The sequence below is a fragment of the Nerophis ophidion genome, linkage group LG10 (genome assembly GCF_033978795.1).
Source record: "Nerophis ophidion isolate RoL-2023_Sa linkage group LG10, RoL_Noph_v1.0, whole genome shotgun sequence".
Classification (NCBI taxonomy): domain Eukaryota; kingdom Metazoa; phylum Chordata; class Actinopteri; order Syngnathiformes; family Syngnathidae; genus Nerophis; species Nerophis ophidion.
In genome coordinates, this window is record NC_084620.1 from 62,398,480 (window position 1) to 62,422,704 (window position 24,225).

Genomic DNA, 24,225 nt, shown 5'->3' on the forward strand with positions numbered 1-24,225 from the left:
AGCCATGTCAACTGCTGGTTTTGGTCCACTGTGTTTCATCAAGTCCAGAGTCAATGCAGCTGTGTACATGCTTCCATCAGTTGTAAAGCTCTATGGAGATGATGATTTAATTTTCCAGCATGATCTGGCACCTGCTCACAGTGCCAAAACCAGCAGTAACTGGTGTACTGACCATGGCATTACTGTCCTCCATTGGCCTGCCAACTCTCCTGACCTAAACCCCATAGAGAATTTGTGGGGTATTGTGAAGAAGAAGCTGAAAGACACCAGACCCAATATTGCAAATGAGCTGAAGGCCGCTATTGAAGCATCCTGGGCATCCATAACACCTCAGCAATGCCGCAGGCCAATTGCCTCCACGCCACGCTGCATTGATGCAGTAATCCATGCATAAGGATTCCGAACCGAGTACTGTGTGCATTAATTGACAATTTCAAATGTTTGATTTTGTTTTGCGGTTAGGATTCTTTGTTTTTTTTAACTTGGTCTGAGGAAATATTCTAATTTTTTGAGATAGGTTTTTTGAGTTTTCTTAAGCTGTAAGCCATAATCAGCCATTTTAAAATAATAAAAGGCTTTGTCACGTCAAATTTCTTCCCCCCTACAAAAACCTTCCCCACCATTTACTTCCGGGGTCATGATTAATACAGACGTTTTGTTAACGCTATATTATAAAAATATAACACTATATTATAAAAATACAGACGTTTTGTTAACGCTATATTATAAAAAAAATTAAAAAACAATTTACAAACATGAGAATGAGAATCAGCACCTCCAAGTCAGAGTCCATGGTTTTCGCCCGGAAAAGGGTGGAGTGCCATCTCCGGGTTGGGGAGGAGACCTTGCCCCAAGTGGAGGAGTTCAAGTACCTAGGAGTCTTGTTCACGAGTGGGGGAAGAGTGGATCGTGAGCTCGACAGGCGGATCGGTGCGGCGTCTTCAGTAATGACCGAAAGGATAAGATCACGGGTACAAGCGGCCGAAATGAGTTTCCTCCGCCGGGTGGTGGGGCTCTCTCTTAGAGATAGGGTGAGAAGCTCAAAGTAAAGCCGCTGCTCCTCCACATCGAGAGGAGCCAGATTCGGTGGCTCGGGCATCTGGTCAGGATGCCACCCGAACGTCTCCCTAGGGAGGTGTTTGGGCCACATCCAACCGGTAGGAGGCCACGGGGAAGACCCGGGACACGTTGGGAAGACTATGTCTCCCGGCTGGCCTGGGAACGCCTCGGGATCCCCTGGGAAGAGCTGGACGAAGTGGCTGGGGAGAGGGAAGTCTGTGCTTCCCTGCTTAGGCTGCTGCCCCCGCGACCTGACCTCGGATAAGCGGAAGATGATGGATGGATGGAATTTACAAACAAGCTATGGGATGACGCATTTACTTCCGGGGTCACGTTTCCTCTTATGTCATCCCATAGCTTGTGTTGTAAATTGTGTTTTAATTTTTTTTATAATATAGCGTTAACAAAACGTCTGTATTTTTTAAAATATAGCGTTAACAAAACGTCTGTATTAATCATGACCCCGGAAGTAAATGGGGGGGAAGGAAGAAATTTGGCGTGACAGCTTGCAATATTTCAGTTGATGTGTAATGAATCCAGAATGTATGGCATTTTCGTGTTTTTAGTTGCATTACGGAAAATAAAAGGACTTTATCACTATATTGTATTTTTTTTAGACAGTCCTGTATATTTGTACCATGAATTGATTAACGTGGACCCCGACTTAAACAAGTTGAAAAACTTATTCGGGTGTTACCATTTAGTGGTCATTTGTACGGAATATGTACTGAACTGCGCAATCTTATAATAAAAGTATCAATCAATCCAAAATGCTGGCACGGCCACTCTACCAACTGAGCTATAACGCCGGGAGTTGACGGGAGAGGCGGCCATGAAGTGTGCAAGAGTGAAAGCGTAGTCGTGGGCCAATCAAACGCCTCGCTGCCGTCACGTGACCCCGAAGAAATAATGCCAGCAGACTAAGTGTAAAGTAACAAAATGGGGGAGCGTGGCGAATAAAAAAGACGTTGCTCGGCACCCCGAGGCCGCCGCGGACGTCAGCTTCGGCCGAGCAAGCTCCACAGAAGTGGCATAGATTGCTCCCAGTTAGCCGATGTGCTAGTTAGCTCGCCTCTAACGGCACTCGGGAGAAAACACGTCGAACAACTCAAAATGGACGCTAATTTAGAGCAACATTGCACAAGTTTGGGAGCAAGTCGGCCGTCGGCACCAAGCACAACAGCGACAACACGGCCGGCGTTTACACACATTTGCAGTGTTTTGACCGAGAAAGTCGTCACCAAAAGCGACATCAATGGCAGCTCGCTAGCAGCAGAGCTAAGTGGCCGCTAGCCCCGGGGAAGATTTACACTGATAAAGTTTGTCCCACTCGTCAGATTCAGCAGACCGGGCGGTGGTTTGCTGCAAAAAAAAAAGAGCTTTACCTGGCGCTTGTGCGTCATGTGTGCAACTAGTTAGTCGGGCAGAGAGCCTCCCGAATACGTTGGGAAAAGTGTTGAAGTTGTTGTGTGTGCGAGGAACAAAGCGGCCATGGATGTTTCTTCTTCTCGTCCCTCATAAATATTCAGCTCGCGTCCTGCTCGCCGCATTAGCTCCCCGTTCTTGTCGCTCGCCAAAACACCAAGGCGAGAGACAAAAGTGCGAAGTGGTGACGGCGAGGCCAAAGCAGACATTAGTTTCGCCTCCCTGACGTCCTCCGAGCTGCAATCATAACACCATCTTTCCTTACCTGATGACATTGGATCTCTACTTTCAGCGCCTCTTGCAGGCCTTGCACTTCCATGTTCCGTCGACAAAAGCACTTTGCTCACACTTTCCGCACGAACGAGACGAACTTTAAGTGAATTGGAGGTTTTTTTGAAGCGACAATAACAATCGAAAGAAGAAGTACTCGACAGGGAAAGCAAGTTCTCGCTTCTTTTTACAGCCTGGGACTCATCACCGACTTTCCGCCCGTCTTAAAAAGTGGTCCGAAGCCGACAAAAAGACGTCAGGCCCCGGACAGATCCTCTCCGGATGACAAGCGAACGTCGAGAGGTCCGAGGCGGGAGAAGCTCGACGTTTTTTCGATAAATTTAGTTTAAAAACGAGGACTATATTTTGTCCGAGTCCGCGGCTTAATTTCACTTTGCCTGGGGAAAAGTTGTGCTTCGGCTGTCAATGGTGATTCGGAAGTACCCGGATGGAGCAGAGGGTAGCGCCCCTCCTCTTTTACAAACGGAGCATGCGCAGTGAGAACAGGGAGTCACAAACGTTTTCTTTCTTTCAAATAGTTAATTACAAAATAAATTTGAACTTTACTTTAAAACGCTCTCTACCTTTAACAACAAAAAAGCTGTGAAAACGATATTGCTGTGTTCTGAATTTAAGTTATTTAATAAATCTGAATGAGCCTATGGCTTTGCACCTGTTTTATATATATATATATGTATATATATATATATATCCATCCATCCATCCATTTTCTACCGCTTATTCCCTTTCGGGGTCGCGGAGGGCGCTGGCGCCTATCTCCGCTACATATAAAACAAAAATAGAATAGAATATATATATATATATATATTTTTTTTTTTTTTTTTTTTTTCTATTTTTGTTACTTTGAATTACTGGCGCTGTTTTGTGCTGTTTTTATAATGTTTTGTAATGTTTTATACTGTTGTTGAACTAATTTGATTATTGTTTCTCTTCTGTTTGTTAATGTTAAAATGTATAAATAAACATTAAAAAAATATTGTAAAAAAAAAAAGAATAAAAAAAGTTAATTTTAAAAAACTCTTCAACGCTTAAAGAAACACGCAAATCATTTCAGATTCTTATACTTGTCATCTTTTTAAAATAAAAACTACAGTAAACGAGGGGTGTCCTGGTATCAGTATTACAAACTAAACTTCTCACAGCAAATTTCTCTCGACATTAATTAAAGGTAGCAGAATATCAACTCCTGTATTTACGTATACTTAACACAATGTGTCTTGTATATATATGCATATATATATATATATATATATATATATATATATATATATATATGTATATATATATATATATATATATATATACATATATATATATATATATATATGTATACATACAAGATATATTGGGTGAAGTATATATTACATATATATATATATATATATATATATATATATATATATATATATATATATATACATACATATATTACATCAACACTGTACATTGTTATTCAGCATTGTGACTAATGATACAAGTTAAGTTAATTCAATTTTTTTTAAATCAACTCCTGAAACTTAATTTGTGATCTAAAATAAAGATGATTGAGGATGATGATACACGACATCCTCATAACGTCTGAATAATTTTTGAAGAATATAACCAATAGTGAAAACTGTTGTGTATATTACCTTATTTTCTCATTACTTTATTAAAAATACCAGTAGCCACATACTTTAACAATTATTTCCACTGTTCTATTCTCACAAGTTACAAAACGTTTACAACTATATTTAATAGTGATAACCTGCTGGTTTTAATTATGTCAACATACTTAAGTTAGCAGCCTAACTAATAAATAAATATAAACATATTGTTATTATCGTGTTACTTGAGAATATAGTTATTAGTATGTTGCTACTACTAGTAACAACTCACGCTAACACACACTTTAACAACTAGTTGTCAAAATGTAAATTTCTAGTTTCACGAAAGTAACTTATACTAACCACATACTTCAACTTAAACAACTAGTTGGGGGGGTTGCCCACATCTGAGGTCCTCTCCAAGGTTTCTCGTAGTCAGCATTGTCACTGGCGTCCCACTGGATGTGATTTCTCCCTGCCCACTGGGTGTGAGTTTTTCTTTGCCCTTTTGTGGGTTCTTCCGAGGATGTCGTAGTCGTAATGATTTGTGCAGTCCTTTGAGACATTTGTGATTTGGGGCTATATAAATAAACATTGATTGATTGATTGAACTACTACTTTGTAGTTGTTGAATATATTGTTACTAGTGAAAATAGTTTGCAAACCATTGTTGGTAAAGTACTTTATTAGTAGTACAGATAGTTATTAATGTATGTTGTTAAAGTATGTCATTATTGGAAAAAAATGTTGTGAAAATACACTATTAGCAATACAAATAGTTGTTATGCTAGGTTGTTAAAGTACTTTATTATTAGTAAAAATAGTTGTTCAAGTACATCATTATTAGTACAAATAATTGTTATTTTATGTTGTTAAATTATGTCTTTAGTTGTAAAAATTATTGTTTAAATATGTTGTTGAAGTACTTTATGATTTGTGAAAAAAATTGTGGTTAAAGTACTTTGTGATTTGTAAAACTATTTTTTTGTATGTTGTTAAAGTATATCTTAATTAGTAATAAAAATTAAATATGTGGTTAAAGTAGTTGATCGTAAAAATAGTTGTTAAAGTACTTTATCATTAGAAAGAATAGTTGTTAAAGTACATTATTATTAATATAAATAGTTTTTCTGGTAGGTTGTTACAGTACTCTATTATTAGTTTTAAAAAAATTGTTGTTAAATTATGTCATTATTTCTACAGATAATAGTTAAAATATGTTGTTAAAGTACTTTATTTATAAAAAAAAATAGTTGTTAAAGTACTTTGTGATTCATAAAAATAGTTTTTGTATGTTGTTAAAGTATATCCTAATTAGTAAAAAAAATTAAAGTATGTAGTTTATTAATCGTAAAATAGTTTTAAAAATACTTTATCAGTAGTAAAAGTAGTTGTCAAAGTATGTAGAGTAGTTACTTGAGAAAGTATATGATGTTAAAGTGTGTTGTTTTTCAGGCTTTCCACTAACAGTTTGTTTGTGTTTTAGTTTCTCCTCTGTGTTTAGTATTTCCTGTCCTTAGTTCCTGTCAAGTGCACTTATTTTGTCCGCTTCCTGTCTTGTTCCCTGAGTGCTGTGTTCCCACTCAGCTGCAACTGATTGGCACCTGGCCACACCTGTTGCCAATCAGCCTGCTCCTATTTGTACCTGCTTTGTCTTGTGTCAGTTGCTGGATCATTGTATTGCCATTTGGACTTGTCATTGTCATATGTTGCGCTTGCCTTGTCGATCCGATTCTTTTCAGCTATTACCTGTCGAGCTACATTTTGTCCTGGTTGTCGTAGCGGTAAACTGTTCTTGTTAACCATAAGTTATTTCCAGTTTTTCTGTTTGCTATCCAGTAGCTTCCATGCTAAAGTTCCTTTTTGTTTTCTAGCTTCCAGTGCTAGCTCCCTTAGTTTGTTATTCCGCCCACGTGCATGCTTTTTGTTTGTTCTTGTCTAGTTTTAATTAAATCATGTTTTCATATTCCATGCCTGCCTCCGTCTCTGCATCTTGGGGTTCATCAACAAATACCTCTGACATTGTTACCAGTATTGTTATTGTATATTGTTATTGTAGTCTATTGATACTAGTAAAAATAGTGAAGTGTGGCGTCTCTATGAATATATGTTGTTATTCATGAAAATAGTTGTTAAGATACATTATTATTTGTGAAAAAAGTATGTTGTCCCTGTGTGAAAATAGATGTTAAAGTACTTTGTACATTTTGAAAATACTTGTGAAAAGTAAGTTCTTATTTTTGAAAATAGTTAAAGTATGTTGTTTCTCACAAAAATACTTGTTGAAATATAGTATTATTCATGAAAATAGTTGTTATAGTACATTTTTATTAATAAAAATAGTTGTCTTAGTATGTTCCGTCCATCCATTTTCTAGCGCTGATTCCCTACAATCGGGCGGAAGGCGGGGTACACCCTGGACAAGTTGCTACCTCATCGCAGGGCTCTTAGTATGTTATTATTTGTAAAAAAAATAAAAAAAAACAGTTGTTAAATTATGCTATTATTCATAGAAAATATTATACTACGTTTTTATGAAAATACTTGTTTTAGTGCATAATTATTTGTGGAAAAAAGTATTTTGTTAATAGCAAAAAACAATGAATTATGTTGTCACATGTCACTAGTGAAAACAACAGTTAAAGTAAGTATGTTATTAGCTGTGAAAATAGTTGTTGAAGTATATTATTATTAATGAAAATAGTTATTAAAGAACGTTAATTTTTGTGGAAAAAACTATGCCGTTACGAATAAAAAATAGTTGTTATAGCACGTTACCATTTGTGAAAATAGTTGTTAAAGTATGTTGTTACTAGAACAATTTTTTAAAAGTATTTTGTTACTATTGAAAATACTTGTGAAATTGTTGAAAATAGTTGTTAAATTATGTTGTTTTGTTGTTGTTTTTCAAGTACTTCATATTTTTTAAGAGTTGTTAGTGAGTTACTATTCTTGAAAATGTATGTTGTAAAAATAGTTGCTAAAGTATTTTATTCGTGAAAATAGTTGATGAAGTGCTTCTTTTTTATTTCTGAAAATTTTGGCTAAATCATTTTATATTTGTGAAAAATACTGTTGTACTGTAAAATACTTTCCCATAAAGACAGTTTGTTAAAATACGATATTATTCATGATAAAAGTGGTTAAAGTATGATGCTACTTGTAAAAATAGTTGTTAAGGTATGTTGTTGCTAAAAATAGTTTTTGAAGCATGTTATTGTTGCTGAAAATACTTGTTAAATTATGTTGTTAGTTGTGAAAATAACTGTTAATATATGTTATTGTTGAAAAACATATCTTAAAGTAAGTTGTTACTCATGAAAATAGTTATCTAAAGTTCATTATTGCTGAAAATAGTTGTTGAATTATGTTGTTACTCATAAGGACAGTTGTTCAAGTACGCTGTTATTGCTAAAAATAGTAAAAATTAAACCTTGTGGCCCCACTTTTCCACCTCAGAGGAAACCAGGGCCCACTCAATTATTAACACTGCATTTTTCATCTTACTCCTTATTTTTATCATACTTAATAGTAATATCCAACATACTTGCAGCTTACAACCTTCTCAAATTATTTGAAACCATGTGTTGATTACAATTATTTTTATTCATTTAACACAGATATTAGGATTAGGTCAGGCTAATTATGAAAATAAGCACTAATGAAATATAGTGAATAAGAAGGGACTCATAGTGCTAAAATAAATAAACTCATTAATTAATTAATAATGAATATTTATCAACTAAATTAAAGTGCAAATGAAAATACAGCTTGACCTCTTTGGTCATATTGTTTGCGCTAAATAATCTTCTCTATGACTTTAGCTCCAGACTTCTTCTGTTTGTTTGATGTTTTCATTACTGCCACAAGTGGTGGGAAGGAGTATTGCAACTGAGTACGGCTGGGGCACATGCGAACCACAGCTGAGAAACAGATATTTTTTTCTGTCCCGCTAGGGGGCGCATGTTGCCCAACACTCTGGTAAAGAAAACTGTCATAGTACACTATTATTACTGAAAATACTTGTTTAAAGTATGTTATAAATGCTGAAAATTGTTGCTATACTGTATTATTATTGCTGAAAGTAGTTGTTAAAGCATGTTATTATTGCTCAATATACTTAAGATACAATATGTTTGCGTACATATTGTTAAAGTATGATATTACTTGTGAAAATAGTTCAAGCTCGTTGTTTACATTATCATTACAGCTGGATATATTGTTAAAGTGTCTATCTGTGTTGGCCCTGCGATGAGGTGGCGACTTGTCCAGGGTGTAAACCGCCTTCCGCCCGATTGTAGCTGAGATATGCACCAGCGCCCCCGCGACCCCAAAGGGAATAAGCGGTAGAAAATGGATAGATGGATGGATGTAATTTGTAAAAATTGTTGGTAAAGTAAGCTATTTACAAAGTTGTTTTAGTATGTTGTTATTCATGAAAATAGTTGTTCAAATGTGTTGTTTATGAATATAAATGTGCAATATATTTATATGTACAGTAATCTATGTATATGTGCACTTTATTTTGTAAATGCAAACACTCTGCACCTTATGGCTCTTTTATCCTGCACTACAACGAGCTAATGCAACAAAAGTTTGTTCTTATCTGTACTGTAAAGTTCAAATTTGAATGACAAAAAAAGGAAGTCTAACTCCAAGTCTAAGAAAATAGTAGTTAAAGTATGTTGTTATTTATGAAAATAGTTAAAGTATATTGCTATTTATGAAAATAGTTAAAGTGTGTTGTCATTTATGTAAATAGTCATTAAATTATGTTCCATCCATCCATCCATCTTCTTCAGCTTATCCGAGGTCAGGTTGCGGGGGCAGCAGCCGAAGCAGGGAAGCCCAGACTTAAATTATGTCAATTATGAAAATAGCTGTTTAAGTATGTTGTTATTCATGAAAATAGCAGTTAAAGTCTGTTGTTATTATGAAAATAGTTGTTAAAGTAAGTTGTTATTTATGAAAATAGTAGTTAAGATATGTTGTTACTTATGAAAATGGTTGGTGAATAATAATATTGTTTATGGAAATAGTTGTTTTAGTATATTGTTATTCATGAAAATAGTAGTTAAAGTATGTTATTTATGAAAATATGTATAGTAAAGTATGTTTTTTAATTTTGAAAAGCTGTTTTAGTATGTATTATTATTAAAATAGTTTTTAAAGTATGTTGTTATTTATGAAAATAGTTCCAGTATATTGTTATTTATGAAAATAGTAGTTAAAGTGTGTTGTTCTTTACGTAAATCGTCATTAAATAATGTTATTAATAAAAATTAAATCGTTAAAACTTGTTGTTACTTGTGAATTAATGTTAAAGTACATTATTATTGCTGGAAATATTGTTAAAGTATGTTATTTGTAAAAATGGTTGTTAAAGTAAGTTATTTATGAAAAGTTGTTTTACTACATTGTTATTCATGAAAATAGTTGTTAAAATATGTTGTTTACGAAAATAGTATAATGTGTTGTTATTTATCTAAATACATTCAGTTATGTTATTTATGAAAATGGTTGTTAATGTATGTTGTTATTCATGAAAATAGTTGTTAAAGTATGTTGTGATTCATACAAATAGTTGTTAAAGTTTGTTGTTATTATGAAACCAGTTGTTTAAGTATGTTGTTATTCATGAAAATAGTTGTTGACGTATAATGGCTGTTTATGAAAATAGTAGTTAAAGTATGTTGTTATTTATGAAAATAGTAATTAAAGTATGTTGTTATTCATGAGAATAGTTGTTGGAGTATATTGTTATTATGGAAATATTGATATTCCTGAAAATATGTTTTAGTATGTTGTTATTCATGAAAATAGTTGCTAAAGTATGTTGTTATTTACAAAAATAGTAGTTAAAGTATGTTGTTATTTATTAAAATAGTTGTTGAAGTAAATTATTTTTTATGAAAATAGTTCTTGAAGTGTATTGTTATTTATGAAAAGTTGTTTTAGTATGTTGCTATTCATGAAAATAGTTGTAAAATGTGTTGTGTATGAATATAGTCGTTAAAGTATATTGCTATTTATAAAAATAGTAGTTAAAGTGTGTTTTTATTTATGTAAGTAGTCATTCAATTATGTTATTTATGAAAATGGTTGTTAATGTATGTTGTTATTCATAAAAATAGTTTTTAAAGTTTGATGTTTTTATGAAAATAGTTGTTAAAGTATGTTATTCATGAAAATAGTTGTTCAAGTATACTAGTTAAAGTATGTTGTTTAAGAAAATAGTTGTTGAAGTATATTGTTATTCATTAAAATAGTTGTTAGTTTATGTTATTTATGAAAAGTTGTTTCATTATATTGTTATCCATGAAAATAGTTGTTGGATTATGTTATTTATGAAAAGTTGTTTCAGTATGTTGTTATTCATGAAAATAGTTGTTAAAGTATGTTATTTATGAAAAGTTGTTTTACTACATTGTTATTCATGAAAATAGTTGTTAAAATATGTTGTTTATGAAAATAGTATAGTGTGTTGTTATTTATCTAAATACATTCAGTTATGTTATTTATGAAAATGGTTGTTAATGTATGTTGTTATTCATGAAAATAGTTGTTAAAGTATGTTCTTATTCATAAAAAAATGTTGTTATTAAGAAAATACTAGTTAAAGTATGTTGGTATTTATGAAAATGGTTGTTATTTATGAAAATAGTTGTTTTAGTATATGGTTATTTATGAAGATAGTAGTTAAAGTATGTTATTTATGAAAATATGTATAGTAAAGTATGTTTTTAATTATGAAAAGTTGTTTTACTATGTTTTTATTATTGAAATAGTTTTTAAAGTATGTTGTTATTTATGAAAATAGTTCAACTATATTGTTGTTTATGAAAATGGTAGTTAAAGTGTGTTGTTATTTATGTAAATAATTATTAAATAATGTTATTCATGAAAATGAAATCGTTAAAACTTGTTCTTACTAATGAATTATGTTAAAGTACATTATTATTGCTGGAAATATTGCTAAAGTATGTTATTTGTAAAAATGGTTGTTAAAGTAAGTTATTTATGAAAAGTTGTTTTACTATATTGTTATTCATGAAAATAGTTGTTAAAATATGCTGTTTATGAAAATAGTATAGTGTGTTGTTATTTATCTAAATACATTCAGTTATGTTATTTATGAAAATGGTTGTTAATGTATGTTGTTATTCATGAAAATAGTTGTTAAAGTATGTTGTTATTCATACAAATAGTGGTTAAAGTTTGTTGTTATTATGAAAATAGTTGTTTAAGTATGTTGTTATTCATGAAAATAGTTGTTGGCGTATAATGGCTGTTTATGAAAATAGTAGTTAAAGTATGTTGTTATTTATGAAAATAGTAATTAAAGTATGTTGTTATTCATGAGAATAGTTGTTGGAGTATATTGTTATTATGGAAATATTGATATTCCTGAAAATATGTTTTAGTATTTTGTTATTCATGAAAATAGTTGCTAAAGTATGTTGTTATTTACAAAAATAATAGTTAAAGTATGTTGTTATTTCCAAAAATAGTAGTTAAAGTATGTTGTTATTTATTAGAATAGTTGTTGAAGTAAATTATTTTTTATGAAAATAGTTCTTGAAGTGTATTGTTATTTATGAAAAGTTGTTTTAGTATGTTGATATTCATGAAAATAGTTGTTAAAATGTGTTGTGTATGAAAATAGTCGTTAAAGTATATTGCTATTTATGAAAATAGTAGTTAAAGTGTGTTATTTATGTAAATAGTCATTCAATTATGTTATTTATGAAAATGGTTGTTAATGTATGTTGTTATTCATAAAAATAGTTTTTAAAGTTTGATGTTTTTATGAAAATAGTTGTTAAAGTATGTTATTCATGAAAATAGTTGTTCAAGTATACTAGTTAAAGTATGTTGTTTATGAAAATAGTTGTTTAAGTATGTTGTTATTCATTAAAATAGTTGTTGGATTGGATTATTTTATTTATGAAAAGTTGTTTCAATATATTGTTATCCATGAAAATAGTTGTTGGATTATGTTATTTATGAAAAGTTGTTTCAGTATGTTGTTATTCATGAAAATAGTTGTTAAAGTATGTTGTTATTTATGAAAGGAAGTACATTATTACTCGTGAAAACAGTTGTTATGTTGTCTTGTATAAAAGAAGTGGAAGGATGGTGTATAGAACTTTGAATAACTTTACTGCTATAGTTGTTTTAAAGACCTACTGAAACCCACTACTACCGACCACGCAGTCTGATAGTTTATATATCAATGATGAAATATTAACATTGCAACACATGCCAATACGGCCTTTTTAGTTTACTAAATTACAATTTTAAATTTCCCACTGAGTTTTTTGTTGAAAACGTCGCGGAATGATGACGCGTGCGCGTGACGTCTTGGGTTGGAGGGAACATATTAGCCCAGCACCAAACACGGCTAAAAGTCGTCTCTGTTCATCGCATAATTACACAGTAATTTGGACATCTGTGTTGCTGAATCTTTTGCAATTTGTTCAATTAATAATGGAGACGTTAAATAAGAATGCTATTGGTGGAAAGCGGTGTATTGCAGCTGCCTTTAGCACCGAAACAGACGATTTTTCTTAGTTTGTTGTAAAGCTTTAACACAGAGCGGTCAAGCGAACATGTTTCTCTACGTCAACCAGCAAGTTTTTGGATGGGAAAATTGTGATGATAAGTCAGCTCTTACCGGAGACTTCAGTGGATTATACGACCTCCTTCTGCAGCTCAAAAAGGCAGCTGTGATCTTGGCTCCTCGGCTTCTCTCAGAGACACTGGCGTTCACCGCAGCCCTCCGACTTTCAGGTATGACTTTACAATCTCACTAAAACACTATTAAAACAAGCAGATAGGGGATCTTACGGAATTATCCTAGTAAATTTGTCTAATAACATCTGAAACGGTCCCACTGCCGTCCCTTTTTTTTTTCTTTTCTTTTTTTGGTGCTTCACTCTAATTTTCCTCATCCATGAATCTTTCATCCTCGCTCAAATTAATAGGGAAATTGTCGCTTTCTCGGTCCGAATAGCTCTTGCTGCTGGAGGCTGATTATAAAAAATGTGAGGATGTGAGGAGCCCTACAACCCGTGACGTCACGCGCACATCGTCTGCTACTTCCGGTAAAGGCGAGGCTTTTTTATCAGCGACCTTAAAGTTGCAAACTTTATCGTTTATGTTCTCTACTAAATCCTTTCAGCAAAAATATGGCAATAACGCGAAATGATCAAGTATGACACATAGAATGGAGCTGCTATCCCCGTTTGAATAAGAAAGTCTCATTTCAGTAGGCCTATAAGCTGACTCCGTCATTTATGTTCCAACATGGAGGACAGCACCGTGCACGTGTGCCGATGTCAGGTGTGCACGCTACTAGTGGAAGTCAAATCTGCTCCTTCACCATCTCCCCTCCCCCAATTTGTTTGGAGCGCGGCTGACCCCCTCACCACCTCTGCCTGGCCCCGCCCACTCGACTCAGCGAGACGCCATGAGTGGCAGGAGTGGCAGAGACGCCATGAGTGGCAGGAGCTCCACCAATCAGGAGTTTCCCTTGTAAAGGTAGAGAACACGAGATAGTGTGGGCGGGGCTTACTACACTGATGGCTGCTTGTCATATACTGTGAAATTCTTTATAAATGTGTTCATGGTGTCGGACTAAAAAAATAAAGAAGCAGCACAAACTAACTGAACACATGAATCCATATTCAATACTGATGTTAAACTTGTGATGATATGAAGTATGAGCGCGGCCTGCAGCGGCGACATCGCTGCCCTGTGCACGTTCCCCTCCCCCACCATGCCGAGGATGCTGCTTTGCATTTCACGGCTGAGCGGTGAAAGTGTGCAAGGCTTTTCTTGGTGGAAATGCTTCAAATGGACTTGGACGCTTTCCATGGGGCCCTGGACAACATCAGCTCCAACACATGCACAGCCCAGTGGCTTACACGGCCCGCTGGGTTGCTCCAGATAAAAAAAAAGTCTGCACATACTTCAACGCCATGGTTAGTCCTCCAGGATGGCGCTAAAAGAAGAGTAAAACAAGAACCCAGTGATCCATACTTGTGTTCTTGTCCTTGCAGTTCATCCGTCTTATGAACACCAGCTGGTCAAAGGTCTCCTGCTGCCGTTTTGGACCCACGGCTCACTTCCGGGTTTGCCCGGCACCTGTTCCTGTTTGGCATGGCCACCTGGCTTCTTGGAAGCTTGGAGACCAGCCATCTGCCTCCAGACTTTTTATCATGCGTTTCTATTTTTTGTAATACTGCAGCTAAGATAGGCTGCAGCAACCCCCCGCCACCCTGAGAGGGACAAGCGGTGGTAAAATGGATGGACGGATGGAATACTCAGTGGCCTAGGTCAGTGGTTCTCAACCTTTTTTCAGTGAAGTACCCCCTGTGAACATTTTTTTTTTTATTCAAGTAACCCCTAATAAAGGGGTTGTACTTGTATAACGCTTTTCTACCTTCAAGGTACTCAAAGCGCTTTGACACGACTTCCACATTTACCCATTCACACACACATTCACACACTGATGGAGGGAGCTGCCATGCAAGGCGCTAACCAGCACGCATCAGGAGCAAGGGTGAAGTGTCTTGCTCAGGACACAACGGACGTGACGAGGTTGGTATTGGTGGGGATTGAACCAGGGACCCTTGGGTTGCGCATGGCCACTCCCCCACTGCGCCACGCCGTCCCCATAATAAGACCAAAGCATTTTTGGTTGGAAAAAAAAGAGATAAAGAAGTAAAATACAGCACTATGTCATCAGTTTCTGATTCATTAACTTGTATAACAGTGCAAAATATTGCTCATTTGTAGTGGTCTTTCTTGAACTATTTGGAAAAATATATATAAAAATAACTAAAAACTTGTTAAAAAAATAAACAAGTGATTCAGTTATAAATAAAGATTTCTACACATAGAAGTAATCATCAACTTAAAGTGCCCTCTTTGGGGATTGTAATAGAGATCCATCTGGATTTGTGAAATTAATTCTACAAAATTTTTCACAAAAAAAGAAATATTTATGGAACATGTCCACAAAAAAATCTAGCTGTCAACACTGAATATTGCATTGTTGCATTTCTTTTCACAGTTTATTTTTCTAAAGTATTATCCAATAAATATATTTATAAAGGATTTTTGAATTGTTGCTATTTTTAGAATATTAAAAAAAAATCTCACGTACCCTTTGGCACATCTTCAAGTACCCCCAGGGGTAGCGTACCCCCATTTGAGAACCACTGGCCTAGTGGTCAGAGTCCCCCCACCCCTGATATCGGTAGGCTGTGAGTTCCAACCTCGGCCTAGTCTTACCAAAGACTATAAAAATGGGACCCATTACCTCCCTGCTTGGCACTCAGCATCAAGGGTTGGAATTGGGGGTTAAATCACCAAAAATGATTCCCGGGCGCGGCCACCGCTGCTGCTCACTGCTCCCCTCAAAAGGAACAAGGGGATGGGGACAAATTTCAATACACCTAGTGTGTGTGTGACAATCATTGGTACTTTAACTTTAAAGGCCTACTGAAACCCACTACTACCGACCACGCAGTCTGATAGTTTATATATCAATGATGAAATATTAACATTGCAACACATGCCAATACGGCCTTTTTAGTTTACTAAATTACAATTTTAAATTTCCCGCAAGGTATCCTGTTGAAAACGTTGCGGAATGATGAGGCTTATGTTGAAGCGTGCTTGTGACGTTATTGGTTGGAGGGGACATTTTATCCCAGCACCACTTACAGCTAAAAGTAGTCTGCTTTAATCGCATAATTACACAGTATTTTGGACGTCTGTGTTGCTGAATCTTTGGCAATTTGTTCAATTAATAATAAAGACCATAAAGAAGAATGCTGTTGGTGGAAAGCGGTGTATTGCAGCTGCCTTCAGCAACCGAAACACGGCCGGTGTTTCTTTGTTTGTTGTGAAGATTTAATATGGAACAGAGCTGTCAAGCGAACATGTTTCTTTACCACATGTCAACCGGCAAGTTTTTGGATGAGAAAATTGTGATATTAAGTCAGCTCTTACCGGAGACTTGAGCGGAGTTTGCGTCCTCCTGCAGCAGCTGTCAAAAAGGCAGCGGTGACTTTCCTGGCTCCTCCTTATGGCTTCCCTCAGAGACACTGGCGGTCACCGCAGCCATCCGACTTTCAGGTATGACTTTATAATCTCACTAAAACACAAGTAACACAATAAGCAGATAAGGGATTTTCCAGAAATATCCTAGTAAATGTGTCTAATAACATCTGAATCGCTCCCACTGCCGTCGCCTTTTTTTTTCTTTTTCTAGTGCTTCACTCTGACTTTCCTCATCCATGAATCTTTCATCGTCGGCTCAAATTAATGGGGAAATTGGCGCTTTCTCAGTCTGAATCGCTCTTGCTGTTGTTGGCTATGATTATAAACAATGTGAGGATGTGAGGAGCCCTACAACCTATGAAGTCACGCGCACATCGTCTGCTACTTCCGGTACAGGCAAGGCTTTTTTATTAGCGACCAAAAGTTGCGAACTTTATCGTAGATGTTTTCTACTAAATCCTTTCAGCAAAAATATGGCAATATCGCGAAATGATCAAGTATGACACATAGAATGGACCTGCTATCCCCGTTTAAATAAGAAAATCTCATTTCAGTAGGCCTCTAACGAGGCCTTGTGCCTGTTTAAAGCTAAGGAATCCTTTAGCAGCTATCATGCAAATGAGTTGTTCAAATAAATCTGTGTTTTTGTTTAAATTAGTTATCTTATTTGGATAAAAAAAGAGGGAGATTATGGAAATAATATTTCGTAAATATTTCAGTTTTCCTCCCAGGGTTCTGTGCAAGGGCTTTACGGTGGCAGAGGGGTTATAGTGCGTCTGCCTCACAATACGAAGGTCCTGAGTAGTCAGGGTTCAATCCCAGGCTCGGGATCTTTCTGTGTGGAGTTTGCATGTTCTCACCGTGAATGCGTGGGTTCCCTCCGGGTACTCCGGCTTCCTCCCACTTCCAAAGACATGCACCTGGTGATAGGTTGATTGGCAACACTAAATTGGCCCTAGTGTGTGAATGTGAGTGTGAATGTTGTCTGTCTATCTGTGTTGGCCCTGCGATGAGGTGGCGACTTGTCCAGGGTGTACCCCGCCTTCCGCCCGATTGTAGCTGAGATAGGCGCCAGCGCCCCCCGCGACCCAAAAGGGAATAAGTGGTTGAAAATGGATGGATGGATGGGTCCTGTGCAAACAGACTGGTGTCGCCACCTGCTGGATATTTTGAAAAAAATTGCAGAGCCGGTATCACGGTTTACGTCAGGCCCCTTTCAGCCGCGGCCTAAACTCGCATGGGCGCATTGGCCACAGGCATGTAAATGGCATGGAGCATTGCAAAATACGCCGTATAGTTGAAATAAGCACACAGGGAATACTTTTTTACATTGTCAAAGTCAGGGGTCACTAACCTTTTTGAAACCAGGAGCTACTTCTTGGGTACTGATTAATGTGAAGGGCTACCAGTTTGATACACACTTAAATAAATTGCCAGAAATAGCCAATCTGCTCAATTTACCTTTTATATATATATATATATATATATATATATATATATTATATATATATATATATATATTCATGTTTGTCATTCCGTTGTACATTTTTTTTCCTTTACGGAAGGTTTTTTGTAGGAAATAAATGATGAAAAAAAACAACTTAATTGAACATTTTAAAAGAGGAGAAAACAGGAAAAAAATAAAAATTTAATTTTGAAACATAGTTTATCTTCAATTTCTACCTTTTAAAATTCAAAATTCTACCGAAAAAAATGAAGAGAAAAACTGGCTATTTCGAATCTTTTTGAAAAATTAAGAAAAAGAATTCATGGAACATCATTAGTAATTTTTCCTGATTAAAATGTATTTTATAATTTTGATGACATGTTTTAAATAGGTTAAAATCCAATCTGCACTTTGTTAGAATATGTAACAAATTGGACCAAGCTATATTTCTAACAAAGACAAATCATTATTTCTTCTACATTTTCCAGAATAAAAATTTGAAAAGAAATTCAAAAGACTTTGAAATAATATTTAAATTAGATTCTACAGATTTTCGAGATTTGCCAGAATATTTTTTTTGAATTTTAATCATAACAAGTTCGAATAAATATTTCACAAATATTATTCGTCGAAAAAACAGAAGCTAAATTGAATAATCAAATTAAAATGTATTTATTATCCTTTACAATAAAACATACTTGAACATTGATTTAAATTGTCAGGAAAGAAGAGGAAAGAATTTAAAAGGTGTTTAAAAATCCTAGAATCATTTTTAAGGTTGCATTTTTTTCTTTAAAATTGTCTCTCTGAAAGTTATAGGAAGCAAAGTAAAAAAATAAAATGTTTTTTTTAAACGAGTGAAAACCAAGTCTTTAAAATATTTTCTTGGATTTTAAATTCTATTTGAGTTTTGTCTCTCTTAGAATTAAAAATGTTGAGCGAAGCGAGACCAGCTTGCTAGTAAATAAATAAAATGTAAAAAATAGAGTCAGCTCACTGGTAAGTGCTGTTATTTGAGCTATTTTTAGAACAGGCCAGCGGGCTACTTATCTGGTCCTTACGGGCCACCTGGTTAACGCGGGCACCGCGTTGGTGACCCCTGGTCAAAGTGAACCGCATTAAAATCCTTACTGGCCCCTACTAATGCACGTCGCGAACAATGTCTGCTCCAGCGTGCTGACGTATGGACTTGTATCGCATGACGTCATTGAACTACAATTCCCAGAGGATCGCGGCACACACGCATGCGCAGAAAAGCGCCCGGGCAAACTCATGCGGATGTGTTGCTCCATGAAATGGCGGCGTGAGAGCCTCCTTTAAGTCACCGCAGTGCCACAGTTGATGCTTGTTCGTGTGCGAAGGCTCGCCAGGAGCGCTCCACCGTTACGAGGCACGACACGGCACGGGTGGCCTTTCTGCTTCCACAAAACGGTACGTCACGAGCAACAATCTGTTAGCCGTCTGGTGCTAATGTTAGCAGCTAGCTGTTGAGTGACAACACTGCTTTCCCGCACATTACACACCTGTAGCTTGTTATTACTTATGTTCTTCATTTAGTTTGCTTTTATCAATCAATCAATCAATTATTATTTATATAGCTCAAAATCACTAGTGTCTCAAAGGGCTGCTCAAACCACAACACAAACCACAACGACATCCGAACATAAGCTACCTATTTCGGACTAATGTGTGTGTGTGTGTGTGTGTGTGTGTGTGTGTGTGCAGCGTCGGTTCTGTTGGTTCCGGGCGAACCTCGGACCCACAGGTGACCTGGGAGGCAGGTGGGATGGCCAAGCGGATTGCTGACAAAGAGCTGACGGACAGGAACTGGGATCAGGAGGAGGAGGGCGAGGAGGTGACGTCATCTCCTCAAAGGCTCTGCAGGACTTGCATCTAACTCAACTTTTTGTTTCTTCAGGCCGGAACCTTCTCTGTGGCAAGTGTGGATGTGCTGAAGAATCGCGCCATCAAAAAGGCCAAGCGGCGAAACATCGGTGCTGAGGTAAGAACATGCGGATGACCTCATCCCCATGATCAGTGATAGTAACCTGCTTAGTGGTTAGTGTGTCCGCCCTGAGATCGGTAGGTTGTGAGTTCAAACCCCGGCCGAGTCATACCAAAGACTATGAAAATGGGACACATTACCTCCCTGCTTGGCACTCAGCATTAAGGGTTGGAATTGGGGGTTAAATCACCAAAATTGATTCCCGGGCGCAGCACCACTCCTGCCCACTGCTCCCTTTACATCCCACAGGGTGATCAATGGTGATGGGTCAAATGCAGAGAATAATTTCGCCACATCTAGTGTGTGTGACAATCATTGGTACTTTAAAGGCCTACTGAAATGAGATTTTCTTATTTAAACGGGGATAGCAGGTCCATTCTATGTGTCATACTTGATAATTTCCGCGATTATTGCCATATTTTTGCTGAAAGGATTTAGTAGAGAACATCCACGATAAAGTTTGCAACTTTATGTGCTTACAGAAAAGCCCTGCCTTTACCGGAAGTCGCAGACGATGACGTCACATGTTGATGGCTCCTCACATCTTCACATTGTTTTTAATGGGAGCCTCCAACAAAAAGAGCTATTCGGACCGAGAAAACGACAATTTCCCGATTAATTTGAGCGAGGATGAAAGATTCGTGTTTGAGGATATTGATAGCGACGGAGTAAGAAAAAAAAAAAGTTTAAAAAAAAAACGCGATTGCATTGGGACGGATTCCGATGTTTTTAGACACATTTACTAGGATAATTCTGGGAAATTCCTTATCTTTCTATTGTGTTGTTAGTGTTTTAGTGAGTTTAACAACACCTGATAGTTGGAGGGGTGTGTCCACGGGTGTGTTGACGCGCAGTGTCTCAGGGAAGTTGACGGCAGCTTTATGGGCGGCACAAGCTCAGCTGATCTCCGGTAAGAAGTGACTTTTTACCACAATTTTCTCACCGAAATCTGCTGGTTGACATCCATGTTTGCTGTGATCCATAGTAAAGTTTCACCTCCGTGAATTTTTAACAAGGAATCCCCGTGTGTTTGTGTAGCTAAAGGCTAAAGCCTCCCAACTCCATCTTTTTACTTGGACTTCTCAAATATTAATTGAACAAATTGCAAAGGATTCAGCAACACAGATCTCCAAAATACTGTGTAATTATGCGGTTAAAGCAGACGACTTTTAGCTATGTGTGTGTGCAACGCTCATATTTCCTAACAGCCCGTGACGTCAAGCATACACGTCATCAGTACGTGACGTTTTCAAGAAAAAACTCCCGGGAAATTTAAAATTGCAATTTAGTAAACTAAAAAGGCCGTATTGGCATGTGTTGTAATGTTAATATTTCATCATTGATATATAAACTATCAGACTGCGTGGTGGGTAGTAGTTGGTTTCAGTAGGCCTTTAACTTTTTAACTTTAACTTGATATGTGTGTGTGTGTTCCAGGGTGACGGGGCTGGAGCCTTCAAAGGCTTTAAAGGGTTCTCGATGAGCGCAGCAAGCGGCGGCTCAGCGGAACCTTCTTTCCCTGCTTTTGGAAATGGCGGCGGATTTAAAGGCCTCGGGGGTTTAACCAACGGAAATAGCATCATGCCATCTTTTGGTGGTTCATTATCATCATCAACTGCCTCGACTACACCCTGCATGACGCCTGGTGAGTCATGTGACCTCAGCACGCCATGGACGTCCTGGTCTCCATCCATTCATTTTCCCTCGCTTATTCCCTTTGTGGTGGCGGGGGGCGTTGGTGCCTATCTCAGCTACAATCGGGCGAAAAGCGGTGTACACCCTTGACAAGTCGCTATCTCATCACAGGGCCAACACAGACAACATTCACACTCACATTCACACACTAGGTCCAATTTAGTGTTGCCAATCAACCTATCCCCAGGTGCATGTCTTTGGAAGTGGGAGGAAGCCGGAGTACCCGGAGGGAACCCACGCATTCACGGGGAGGACATGCAAACTCCACACCGAAAGATCCCGAGGACTCCTCAGGACTTTCGTGAAGCCCTGTCCTGGTCTCATTAAAGTTAAAGTTAAGGCCTACTGAAATTAGATTTTCTTATTCAAACGGGGATAGCAGGTCCATTCTATGTGTCATACTTGATCATTTCGCGATATTTTCCATATTTTTGTTGAAAGGATTTAGTAGAGAACATCGACGATAAAGTTCGCAACTTTTGGTCGCGAATAAAAAAGCCTCGCCTTTACCGGAAGTAGCAGACGATGTGCGCGTGACGTCACGGGTTGAAGGACTCCTCACATCATCACATTGTTTACAATCATGGCCACCAGCAGCTAGAGCGATTCGGACCGAGAAAGCGACAATTTCCCCATTAATTTGAGCGAGGATGAAAGATTTGTGGATGATTACGGTAAGAGCCGACTTATTACCACAATTTTCTCACCAAAACCTGCCGGTCAACATGTGGTAGAGAACCATGTTTGCTTGACCGCTCGGTTCCATATTAAAGCTTCACAACAAACAAAGAAACACTGGCTGTGTTTGTGTTGCTACAGCCGGCTGCAATACACCGCTTTCCACCAAAATCTTTCTACTTTGACTTCTCCATTATTAATTGAACAAATTGCAAAAGATTCAGCAACATAGATGTCCAGAATACTGTGTAATTATGCGATAAAAACAGACTACTTTTAGCCATGATCGGTGCTGGAAGAACATGTCCGCTACCACCGGTGACGTCACACGCACGCGTCATCATTCCGCGACATTTTCAACAGGATACCTCGCAGGAATTTTAAAATTGCAATTTAGTAAACTAAAAAGGCCGTATTGGCATGTGTTGCAATGTTAATATTTCATCATTGATATATAAACTATCAGACTGCGTGGTCGGTGGTAGTGGGTTTCAGTAGGCCTTTAAAGTACCAATCACTGTCACACATCAGGTTCCTCTTCTTCCTTAGGGCTGGCATTCAATGGCTCCGCCTCTACGGACAACGGAGGGACGTCGTCCAAGGGCCCCGCCCCCGGCAGCAGCAAGGAGTACAGCCGGCAGCTGACGGCGCTCAACTGCTCCGTGCGTGACTGGATCACCAAACATGTAAACGACAACCCTCTGTGCGACCTCAACCCCATCTTCCGTGATTACGAGCGCCACCTGGCCAGCATCGAGAAGCAGTACGGCGGCGCCACCGCCGCTGACGGACCTTCGGACGAGAAGAAAGATGGTGGAACTTCGCCGACCGCCACCTCTTCTTCCGCGTCCAGCAGCAGCAGCAGCTTGGCCCCGTTTTCTTTCACCAAGCACAAAACGGAAGAGAAGGGCTCTCCGGTTCCGCCTGGCGTCACATTCAACATAGGTCAGAAGGTGGACGGCTCGGTTCTGGGCGCCTTAGGGTCCAAAACCACGCCCCCCACCTTGTTCACTGGACAGAGCTCCTTGTTTGGAAACTCATCCTTCGGTGGGACAAAGAGTGAGGACGCCAAGCCGGCAGGTAAACACAACACACACACACTGGCAGGAGCGGGAAGGTCATGTGATCATGTTTTTGTAGATGACAACGCCGGTGGTGACGACTCCTACGAGCCACCCAAACCAGAGGTTCAGGAAGTCAAGGAGGAAGACGCCTTCTACTCCAAGAAGTATTTGATGTCATGACACCATCCTTTGATTGACATCTTCTAACAGTGTGTGTGTGTTAGGTGTAAAGTGTTCTACAAGAAGGAGTCGGAGTTTAAGGAGAAGGGCGTGGGCACGCTGCACCTCAAACACACGACGGAGGGAAAAACTCAGATGATCGTTCGAGCTGACACGAACCTCGGTAAGGATGCACACTTCCTGTGTAATGTAATCCCTTCCTGACACGGCGGTCCCTGCGCAGGAAACATCCTGCTCAACATTTTCCTGCACGCCACCATGCCGTGCTCTCGGGTGGGCAAGAACAACGTGATGGTGGTGTGTGTCCCCAACCCGCCCGTGGACGACAAGGACCCAACCAGCCCCGTGCCGCTCCTCATTCGCGTCAAGACCACGGAGGACGCGGACGAGCTCCACAAGACCCTGGAGGAGAAGAAGGGATAAAGCCGAGCACGGCGCCGCCCTGCTGGCCACCACCTTCTCCCACACGTGCAGAGGGTTCTAGAAGATGGTCATACTGTGAAGCGCTAGGCGACATTCCATCCAGCTTCTATCCCACAGCGGTAAACTTTTACTTTTTTTTTTTTAATTTGCCGTTTTGTCGTGCAAATGTTTTTTGTGCCAGGGACATTTTTCTCCCATCATGGACTCTTATGTGGATATTGTTTTGCAAGTGTCCTTGGCTCCGCCCCTTGCTGTTTATTCCTAATGGGAATAAAAAGAAAACAGGAAATCATCGGC

At 37.8% G+C, this 24,225-nt stretch overlaps 2 protein-coding genes across 2 annotated transcripts in view; one reads left to right on the top strand and one right to left on the bottom strand.

Annotated features, from left to right (window-relative positions):
- The window catches only part of phf21b (PHD finger protein 21B), a 45,683-nt gene extending 42,481 nt beyond the window's left edge, over positions 1–3,202 (bottom strand). Inside the window, exon 1 of the mRNA XM_061914387.1 lies at positions 2,750–3,202. Within this exon, the coding sequence (XP_061770371.1) occupies positions 2,750–2,803 (54 nt within the window). The 5' untranslated portion in view covers positions 2,804–3,202. The remainder of the gene's footprint in view (positions 1–2,749) is intronic.
- Positions 3,203–19,122: 15,920 nt separating this feature from the next.
- Positions 19,123–24,217, top strand: nup50 (nucleoporin 50). Its single transcript, XM_061914394.1, has 8 exons — positions 19,123–19,314; positions 19,609–19,738; positions 19,802–19,885; positions 21,326–21,533; positions 22,811–23,341; positions 23,402–23,489; positions 23,550–23,668; positions 23,729–24,217. Exons 2-8 carry the CDS (start codon positions 19,670–19,672, stop codon positions 23,926–23,928), a joined length of 1,299 nt encoding a protein of 432 aa, XP_061770378.1. The 5' UTR covers positions 19,123–19,314; positions 19,609–19,669; the 3' UTR covers positions 23,929–24,217.
- The last annotated feature ends 8 nt before the right edge of the window (positions 24,218–24,225 follow it).

Excerpts from the sequence above, each read along its gene's own strand:
- nup50 (XM_061914394.1), top strand. The coding sequence starts at position 19,670 with ATGGCCAAGCGGATTGCTGACAAAGAGCTGACGGACAGGAACTGGGAT. Across the intron at positions 23,490-23,549 it reads GACGCCTTCTACTCCAAGAA|GTGTAAAGTGTTCTACAAGA; the intron begins GTATTTGATGTC and ends TGTGTGTGTTAG. Across the intron at positions 23,669-23,728 it reads TCGAGCTGACACGAACCTCG|GAAACATCCTGCTCAACATT; the intron begins GTAAGGATGCAC and ends GTCCCTGCGCAG.